This window comes from Callorhinchus milii, unplaced genomic scaffold, assembly GCF_018977255.1.
Source record: "Callorhinchus milii isolate IMCB2004 unplaced genomic scaffold, IMCB_Cmil_1.0 Scaffold22, whole genome shotgun sequence".
NCBI lineage: Eukaryota > Metazoa > Chordata > Chondrichthyes > Chimaeriformes > Callorhinchidae > Callorhinchus > Callorhinchus milii.
Window position 1 is genome coordinate 455314 of NW_024704763.1, and position 9912 is coordinate 465225.

Here is a 9912-nt window from a genome sequence, read left to right on the forward strand (position 1 = left end):
TTACATTCAGAGTTGGGATTGAGTCTGGGTCTGGGGTTCAGGTTGGGCCTGGGGTTGGAATTGGGGTGACCAAAACAAAAAGAGAAAGGAGTTTCTCTCTCCTGATATCCTGGCCAACAATCCCCCAAATTAAGTTGGTCACTCACTTCGTGGCTGTTTGTGCAACATTGCTGTGTTCAAAGTGGCTGCCGCATTGTAGGCTGCTGCCTACAAAATACAGTCACTGCACATTACAATATATCCTGTGAAGTGCTGATACATCTCGGAGACGTGATCAGGTGCTATATGAAATGCAGGGCTCATTATTATCATTATTATTACTATTAGATCCACTGGAGGCTTTGGTTGCTCACTGGATACAATGCTGTGGGATCTGGAAGGGAGGCTTCATCACCAATTGGCCCTAAATCACGTCCGCAGTTCGGTCAGGGCAGGAGCCCAGGTTGTGGCTGTTTTGCTTCTGTGTTGCCGCTGGGAAACTCTCTTTTATAATCACCACAAACATGGTAACTCATTATCACAGAATGGTCTCACTGCGATCAGCATCGCGGCCATCAGACACTCAGCCTAACGGGAGTCAAACCTTCAATGGTATCGTTCAAGTATGTGTGAAAGTTTCATGTAAACAACAATAAACCACATGTTTATGCTGAAAACGCTCTAATTTATTGATGTACATTTTTATTATAGTGAAACAGAAGCAAATAGGGTGATGCCCAGTGTGACCCCTGGAAACAGGGTTTGCTTTTTGCCCAGTTACATTACAATTTGCATAAATATAAACTGTATAATTGCCAACTTGTACACCTACCCAAATCTCTTGAATTTCCTATTAAATCCACTTAAATATGTCTGCACTACTCATGTTAACAATTGCCAAACACACTTTGTCACTAACACACTTGCCCTGCCGAACTGCTGGGTCAAAATTGCATTTCCTGCACCTCCCTCACATCGAATATACACACTCCAACGCTCTTCGCAACCTCCCTCCCGGAGAGTAACATCACATCATCGCGGGGGGAGAGGGCATGAGAGATGAAAGAGCATCACTTGATCATGTGGAGAGCAAAGGGCACCCGTCACCGTGTATTATCGATATGGGAATTTTGGCCATTCATGTCCTGACTGGACACAACCTCATGGCTACAAGAGCAGTGCTGGACTCACTACACGCTTCCTCCAACTGAGAGCTGTGTAAAGTATAAGGTTACGCATATCTCCCTTTATACCTGAGACAATTAAGTGGACTCTTAACATTGCCTTGTAACTCTTAAACACATTTGTATCATCTCCCACTGCAAGAAAAGTACAATAAAATCAGGGAAGGCTCCAGGTTTCAAATCAAACATTTATAGATAATAAAACAGGTTGAAAAGTACATGAAAATGGTTATTGTGGAAAATGAGGGGGTCTGAAAATTTCCATTTTGAAACCTTGCCTTCATGTCACCTGCCAGTTCAGTCTCACCTGTGGGTTGGGAACCGGGAAGGGTGGGGGAGGGGGTGTCTCCATGTCAGATGTTCAGGAATTCCTCGCAGATTATCTTTTTCTTTTACTGAGAAAGAAGGTGGCTATAGCTTTCTGTCTGCAGCACAACTTGTTATATCAGGCTTCACTAACCATGTGCTCAACCCTCCACCCATCCCCCACAGGGCCCCTAACCCCACCCTTGACAGGGCATTGCCCCTAACCCCTTTCCCCGACATGACCCCACCCCTACCTTGACATGACCCCATCACTAACCCCTTCCCTAACAAGGCCCCACCCTTAACCCCTCCCTAACAGGACTGCACCCCTAACCTCTTCCCCTGATAGGACCCTAACTGTTCTCCCTAACAGGATTGCCCCTAACCCCTCCCTCCAAACACAATGTGTCTCAAGATTGGCTGCGCTCACAGAGTTGGGGGATGTTCAATTGCTTGGGTTCCATTAATAGTGGAATTCTTTGGCACCTCTGAGATGATGATACTGTGTGATGGTTCTGGCTCCTCTGGCACCTGTGGAACAATGATTGCTGTTATATAGTGGTTATTATTATTATTGTATAAGAGTGCAGAGCTCACTGCCTTTCCGATTCCAGAGCCTCACCCTCTCTGCCAGCGACCCCACCCTCTCTGCCAGGGCCCCGCCTCTCTGTCAATGCCCTGCCCTTTCATCAACAAAAACAACTTGCATTTATATAGCACCTCTCACACAGGGCTTTCTGCTGGCATTTGCATGAAATTAGTGAATGCTTTCATTGTATCGCGATTAACCATTTCGCTCGACACTCCCTCTCATGATGGCGCCGGTTGAATCCCTGAATCACAAATCGCAGACTCGAAGTTACGATTAACTCATGGAATCAGATTTGGAATTGTGGTATTTTCTCTCTGAGGATTAAATGTACTGCAGCGACCCCTGCTGCACCAAATGGTCACCCACCTCCCAGTACACCTCATCATCAAAGCAGTTCTCATCGGCTGGGTCTCCCCACAGCGGCAGCTTCAGAATAAAACCTGTTCAAATAACAATAAAAATCATGAAATCTTTATCTCTATGCAAGTCCTTACCCCGTTTCAGGTTGATGTGAACGTGCGCAATTATGAAGGGAAGCCTGAAAGGCTCGAGGCCACACGACAATGAAGGGACCTTCTGGAAATATTAAACCGACTTTACTGGAGGGAATGTTTTGGGGGCAATGAGGGACACTCAATAATATTGATTGTCCTGTAATACCACAGAACCACCACCAGGCGGCAGGCAGAGCCCAGAGTTTTCCAAGCATCGGTGGCTAATTGCGGTGAAAGTCTGTGGTTTTCAGGCAGAAAAGCAACAAGCAAACCCTTTCCAAGTGGGAGAGTTTTAAACCTTTTATGTTATTTGAAGAATAAGTTTAAATCACATCAGGATCATAACCTTCCATTGGTCCAACTCTTCACAGGCAATTAACATCACGTGTAGTGACTGTGTGTCTTAGGCAAATGCTGCTCATCAGTTTGCTTCCCTTCCTATTCCTTCGCTGGTTCCACCTCACTGCCCCCCTCCTCACTCTCCCCTTCACTGACAAGTGGGAGGTGGCTCGGGCTGGTGGGTTCTCAGCCCCAAATCTGTATAAAGCTTCACCTCTTGGGTGGGGGGGGGGGGGGGGGGTAGGAGCCGTAGATAAATGCCACCCCCACCCTCCCACCACACAGGCTCAGGCTCCTTTGAAACTGATCCATCCTGATAGGGCCCGACCAACAACCACCCCCACCCCTCCCACTCCCACATGTACAGGTCAGGCTCTCACCCACGATGGTTCCTCCCACCAGCCCGATGGCAAGAGAGACACACAGAGCTGCGCCCTGGAAGCCGCCCTGGACACTGGGCATCCGGTCACGATTGCTAAACGATGCCCTTAGCCTGAAAACAGAAGCCAAACAGGGAGCGTCATTGAGCATCTGACCCCCCTCAACACCGCTCCCCCCCCAACCTGAAATAGCACATTACAACAAACACAACGTATACAACACATATATGGACACACAACTGGCAATCCAACACAAATGGCGTTCCGCCAACAAGAACATTCCGTGTTGAGAGGCCGTCCCAAGGCTGCGCTCATACAGAGCACAGAATACCTCAAAGCGTTTCATGAGACACGGAGCTGATGGGGTGGAGGCAATACACGAGGAAGTCACTTGGCCCCTGAGCACCGGAATGGGTGTGGTTCAACATTAACAAAAATAATAATCCTTGCATTTGCTGTACCGCCCTATCACGCCTTCTCGACGTCTCAAAACGCTTCACAGAATATACTGCAAAGCGAATCGACTGTCTATTTGTGGCCAATTGCGCACAGCAGTGTCCCCACACAGTCGTGGATCGAGTAACCAATTTATTATTGCAATATTGTTGGCATTATTTAACCGTCGGACCCCCCTCCCCAGCCCGGCACTTACCCCTCGGCGCTGTACACCTCCTCGGTGGCAGCGGCTGCAGTGATGGCCCCCACGATGCCGCCGATGATGCCGGGCATTCCGTGCAGGTTGTGGACACCGCACGTGTCCTGTACCTTCAGGTATCGCTCCAACAGCGGCTGAAACACGCGAACAGTGTCACATTCACACTACACGCGCGGGTAAAGAGGACGATTCAGCCCCAGTGCCCTCCTCCCCCCTCTCTCCGCCCCGGTCATAGCTTCCAGCTGTGGGGAAGAAGTACTTCCTGGTTTCTATCCTGGACTTGTCCCTCACAGCCTGAACCGGCCTTTACTGTCTGAGTTAATGCACACTGTGCCGGACTGGGGCCGAGCGGGGAAACAGCGCTCCCCCCACCCGCACCCGCGCCCCAGCCCACCGGCCCAGTTCTGGACCCGGTGGTCAGTTTCCCCCCCACACCGCTTACCGTGAGAAAGATGAAGCCGAGGGTGGAGACGGTGCTGGCGATGAAGCCCACGATCAGCGCTCCATAGGTGGACAGCATCATCTCCGCGGCCGTTCCCAGCGCCACCCCTCCCGCCAGTGTGGCGTTCTGCACGTGCACCTACACAGGAACAGGGTCAGGGCGCAACCGTGTAGCCATGGGCCGTGTGGGGGGGGGGGGGGCGTGTGGGGGGGGGGGGGGTGTGTGTGTGGGGGGGGGGCGTGTGTGTGTGGGGGGGGGGGGCGTGTGTGTGTGGGGGGGGGGCGTGGGGGGGGGGGCGTGTGTGTATGTGGGGGGGGCGTGTGGGGGGGGCGTGTGTGTGTGGGGGGGGGCGTGTGGGGGGGGGCGTGTGGGCGCGGGACGTGGGGTTGGGGGGGAAACAAGGCGGAGGTGGAATACCCACCATGTTGATTTTGCCTTTCTTTTCCAAGAGGCTGGAGAGCCCAATGGAGGTGACGACGCTGGCGGCGAGGGCACAGTAGGTGTTGATGGCCCCGCGGTGTTGCCCGTCCCCGTGGTGGGAGATGGCGGAGTTAAAGCTCGGCCAAAACATCCACAGGAACAGCGTTCCTAAACCCGAACAGATGCCATCAGCCACAGCGCAGGGCGCTCTCTACCCCCCCCCCCCCGCCAGGCGTCCCCCCCAGTGCCCCACTCCCAGCGCTCTGCCCCCAGCACTACCCTTCCCCCGCACTCCTCCCCACAGCGCCACACCCTTAGCGCAACCCAGAGGTTCCCCCCAACGCTCCTCCCCCGTGTTCCTCCACAGCACTCTGCCCCCCCCAATCCCCACCCCCAGTGCTCCCCCCACCCCCAGTGCTCCCCCCACCCCCAGTGCTCCCCCCACAGCTTTCGCACTCTGAGGGCTGGGAGACTAACCGATCATGGCGAAGAGGTCAGAGTGGTAGTTGGATGTGTTGTTGGACTGTTCGAGTCGGGGCCGGTACAGCACCCTGGTGACAGCCAGTCCGAAATAGGCCCCAAACACGTGGATCACCATAGAGCCACCCGCATCGCGGGCCTGAGAGAGAGAGTGAGTGTGGCAGAGAGAGAGTGAGTGTGGCAAAGAGAGTGGCAGAGAGATAGAGTGAGTGTGGCAGAGAGAGAGAGAGTGAGTGTGGCAGAGAGAGAGAGAGAGTGTGGCAGAGAGAGAGAGAGTGTGAGTGTGGCGGAGAGAGAGTGGCAGAGAAATAGAGTGAGTGTGGCAGAGAGAGTGGCAGAGAAATAGAGTGAGTGGCAGAGAGAAAGAGTGAGTGTGGCAGAGAGAGAGGTGGGGGGGACAGCAAACAAAAATATCACTGAACCACGGAGTACGACAGTGACAGCAGAGCCGCGCTGCTCTGACTTGCTCCAGAGCCCTCTTCCCCCCATCACCGCGATCGTGTCTGAATCCGGTGTTTTTAGTGTTTGTCCCATTGACTGTGTGTGTCTGTGTTTGTCTGTGTGTCTGTTTGTGTCGGTGTATGGCTGTGTGTGTCTGTCTGTTTCTGTGTATGACTATCTGTATGTGTGTCTGTGTGTATCTTTGTATGTATCAGCGCCTTGGGACGTCCTCCCGACGTGAAAGGCGCTCAATAAATGGAATCTTGTTGTTGTTGTTGTTGAATGACTGTGTGTGACGCCCTCTGTTTGTATGACTGTAGTATTAATGTTTCAGTGTTACACCCAGTCCCTCCAGTTACTGACTCACTCCCCAGTGCAAGCAGTCACTCCCTGTTTAATACTTTCCTAACGCTGAATACACCTCGGAGACCTCCTGACCCCAGACTCCGACCCAACCCGAGCAGCCAGACTCTGGCATGTGCCAGGTCGCGGTTTGTGCGCATGTGTCGCTGTCAGGGAGGTGTGTGTGTGTGAGTGTGGTTGTCATGAAGGCAGGATGAATGTGTGTGACTGCCCAGGTGGGGAGGGACTGGACACAGACACTCACCCCGAGGACATTCAGGAGGATGTATTCGTCGACAGCGTACAGTGTCATCTCAAACAGTGTCATGATCATCAGCTGCACTGGGCTGACCTTCCCGAGCACTGCCCCGAAGGAGATCAGCGCTGAGGCCACACAGAAATCAGCATTAATCAGGCTGTAAATAGACACACCTCGTTACTGGGGCTGTTACAGGGGGGAACAGGGTTACGAGGGGATGCGGGGATGGATTACGGGCTAGTTGGTCGCACCTCTCCACGCCAATCTTGATCTTGCCGTCGGTCGGGTCCAGCGAGTGGAACCAGCCCTGCATCAGCAGTGCCCACTGGATTCCAAAGGCCGCGATCAGGAAGTTGAATCCGACGCTTCCAAATCCGTATTTTCTCAGGAACGTCATGAGGAATCCAAAGCCGACAAAGATCATGACATGGACATCCTGGAAGCCTGGAACCAAGAAGGTGCAGGGTGTCAGTGAATGGTCAGCTCACCAACACCCTCCCCCCCTCCCCCCCCCCGCCGCCACCACCCCATCGCAACCTACTCCCCTGTGCTTGTAAGGGATACTTACACTGTATCTGTACTGATGAGCGGCTGATTATTTATCTCTATGATAATACACATTGGCATTCCCTGGAAAGCCACACAGAATCCAATTAAGAAACCAGTTCAGCTCGTCAGAAATATCGCAATGCCACATTGGCAAATGTGTGAGAAACTCGCTACTCTACTGTTGCACACACCAGGCTCCTGGGGGGCGGGGAAGATGCATACTCCACCTCCCAGAACCAGTGTGGAACCTTAGTGTCTTGTTTAGCTCTCAGCTGCCCTTTAGGCCCCACATCTGTCCCCTTTTCAAGTTTCCCCACCTCTGCAACATTGCCCACGCCTCCAACACCACCTCTCCCGTTGGCCGCCGAGACCCTCATCCATGCTTTCATCACATCAAGGCTAGACTACGCCAATTCTCTGCTCACTGGACTTCCCAGATGTTCTCTCCTACACTGGGCTTCATGAAGATATAGAATAATAGAGTTATACGGCACAGAAGAAGGCCAGTCGGCCCACCGTGTCTGTGCTGGCTCTTTGAAAAGAGCTTCCCAAATCAATCCCACTCTCCCGCTCTCTCCCCATAACACTGCAAACTTGTCCTTCCCAAATAATGAACTACTTCTCTCTTAAAAGTTGTTATCAAATTGGCTTCCACCACCTTTCAGACAATGCATTCCAAATATGAAATACTTGCTGTTTGAAAACATTTCTCCTCACCTCCCCTCTGTTTCTTTTAACAACTATTTTGAATTGGTGCCCTTGGGTTACTGACCCACCCGCCAGTGGAAATAGTTTCTCCTTGTTCACCCCATCAAATGCCCTCATAATTTTGAAAATTTCTATGACGTCTCCTCTTAACCTTCTCTGCTCCAAGGAGAATAATCCTATCTTCTCTAGCCTCTCCTGGTAACTGAAGCCCCTCATTCCTGGTACCATCCTGGAAATCTCCTTTGCACCCTCTACAATGCCTTGATATCCTTCCTAAAGCGTAGAACCCAGAACTGAAGACAATCTCTAGCTGAGGCCTAACCGTTGTTTTATAAAGGTTCATCATACCTTCCTATCTACCATTGCACACACCATTTGTATTCTTTGCCTCTATTTATAAAGTCTAGCATCCCGGATGCTTTTTTAACAGCTTTATCTTTCTGTCCCGCCAAACTGGCACAAAGCTTGAGTGCAAACAACATTAACAATGAAGTGAAAGGCAACAATAACTTGCATTTATATAACGCCCCTCACACAGAGTAGTTCCCAGATCACATGACAGTGGCGAAGCACGATGCCAAGACAGGGGGAGCTGACTGTAGGCACAGTCGAAGAGGAAGATCTTTAAGCACAATCTGAAGATGGGGAAGGAGGGGGCAAAGAAGAGGGATAGTGGAAGAATGTTCCAGAGTTTTGAGGCACAGTGACTGAAAGCGCAGTCACCAATGGTAGAAAGGAGGGCTTTATATATGCTGTATAAATTCATGTAAATATTGTTGTTGTTGAAGGGTGAATATTCCTGGATTGGATGAGAGTGCGTCTCCCTGGGGAGTTGCTATTCAGTGTGAGGAAGGAGCTCTGGTTACCAGGACATGGAGACAACCAACCTCACTTTTCAAAGGAAACTTAATTTACACAATAAAAGTCCACACAATTAGCTGTGTTTTTCTTTATTGTAAAGAGAGATCCTGTCTCTCAATGAACCCTCGCCTGTCTGCTTCTCCCGGTGTCCTGGCCAACACACCCCACCCCACGAACTCCGTCAGTCACTTCCCTGCTGTCTGTGAGACATCGCGGTGCGTAATTACTGCTGTGTCTCTCCGCAAACTGTGTTAGGGGTACTCAGTCACTTACTGGGGTATCTGTGTGTATGTGGGGGGAGGCGGTTAGGGTGAAGGCTTGTTGAGGTTGGGGGATACTCAGTCACTTACTGGGGTATCTGAAGTAGAAGTCGTTCTCGATGTCGCTGCTGATGTTGTGTGAGACCCGTGTCTGTGGCCAGTGCGCGTCCGCCTCCTCATCATAGCGCACAAACACTCCGAACAGGATGATCATCAGCAACTGCCACAGCGCGCACACCGCGGGCAACCTCCAGCGCATCTGGGTCTGCTTCATCCTGCCCTGCCTGGCACTACCCCGCTCACTGTACTGCCTCGCACTCACTCACTGCCTACCCTTCTCGGCTCCTGCCTGGTATTACTATTGCCCCTCTCACTGCCCGGCTCCTGTATCGCTCTCCCTGCCCCACTGCCGGCTCCATTAGTTATATAGCGCATGTTAGAGGCGGAACCAATAGATACACACCCTCACTGCTAGAAGCAAAGGGTTAAAAACATCTGGTGAAGGTTTTAATACGAATCCTTCCTTACAGGTGAAACACCGCCTCTCACAGCCTCACACAACCTCTTACACTGCCGCTCACAGGGTGCCCTGTGGAGTGTATTTTTGTGGAGTGGAGTGACTGTTCTGTCGCGCATACTCTTCTTTGAATGTCGTCAGATTTTTCCCACTGGCTTTGGGACCCACCCAGGGTCTGACTGCTCTGTGTCTGGGTCTCTATCTTTGTGTCTCAATCTTTGTGTCACTGAGTCTTTGTCTCGGTCTCTGTGTCTGGGTCTTTGTCTCTGTGTCTGGGTCTCCGAGCAGTGAGCTTACAGTCCAGGCTGAGACTCCAGTGCAGAACTGGGGGAGCAGTGCAATGGGATGTGCACAAATGTGATGGTGTCTGTGGTGTTTTCTTACAAATAAACAGTTGTTACACTTAATAATAATAATAATCCTTGCATTTGATATAGCGCTTTTCACGTCTTCTAGACGTCCCAAAGCGCTTCAAGTATACAAGTATTTACCCTTTTAATTGAAGTACTCATAGCCATTTTCCCACAGGTAATAGTGGGGGGGGGGGGGGGGGGGAACAGGGTCAAGTTTAACCAGATTCCAGCATCCCTCAAATACTAGTTCACAACCAACCCAGCACAGAGGGTGGCTTGTGAAATCACCAACATTCCTCTCTTCACTCAGACAAGTCCTCATCAAGCTGTGTGCTCTGGGTATATTCTGTG

At 51.4% G+C, this 9912-nt stretch overlaps 1 protein-coding gene across 1 annotated transcript; it reads right to left on the minus strand.

Moving 5' to 3' along the window:
* Nucleotides 1-643: 643 nt before the first annotated feature.
* LOC103188382 (ammonium transporter Rh type C) lies at nt 644-9120 on the minus strand. Its single transcript, XM_042343008.1, has 10 exons — nt 8782-9120; nt 6565-6757; nt 6320-6470; nt 5269-5410; nt 4793-4959; nt 4372-4509; nt 3927-4063; nt 3275-3387; nt 2428-2501; nt 644-2000 (listed from the first exon to the last, which is right to left on the minus strand). Exons 1-10 carry the CDS (start codon nt 8963-8965, stop codon nt 1896-1898), a joined length of 1404 nt encoding a protein of 467 aa, XP_042198942.1. The 5' UTR covers nt 8966-9120; the 3' UTR covers nt 644-1895.
* Between the last annotated feature and the right edge of the window lie 792 nt (nt 9121-9912).

Coding starts and splice junctions, on each gene's coding strand:
- LOC103188382 (XM_042343008.1), bottom strand. CDS start 8,965: ATGAAGCAGACCCAGATGCGCTGGAGGTTGCCCGCGGTGTGCGCGCTG. Junction 6,758..8,781: donor CTTCTACTTCAGATACCCCA/GTAAGTGACTGA, acceptor TCTTGGTTCCAG/GCTTCCAGGATGTCCATGTC. Junction 6,471..6,564: donor ATCAAGATTGGCGTGGAGAG/GTGCGACCAACT, acceptor GTCTATTTACAG/CCTGATTAATGCTGATTTCT.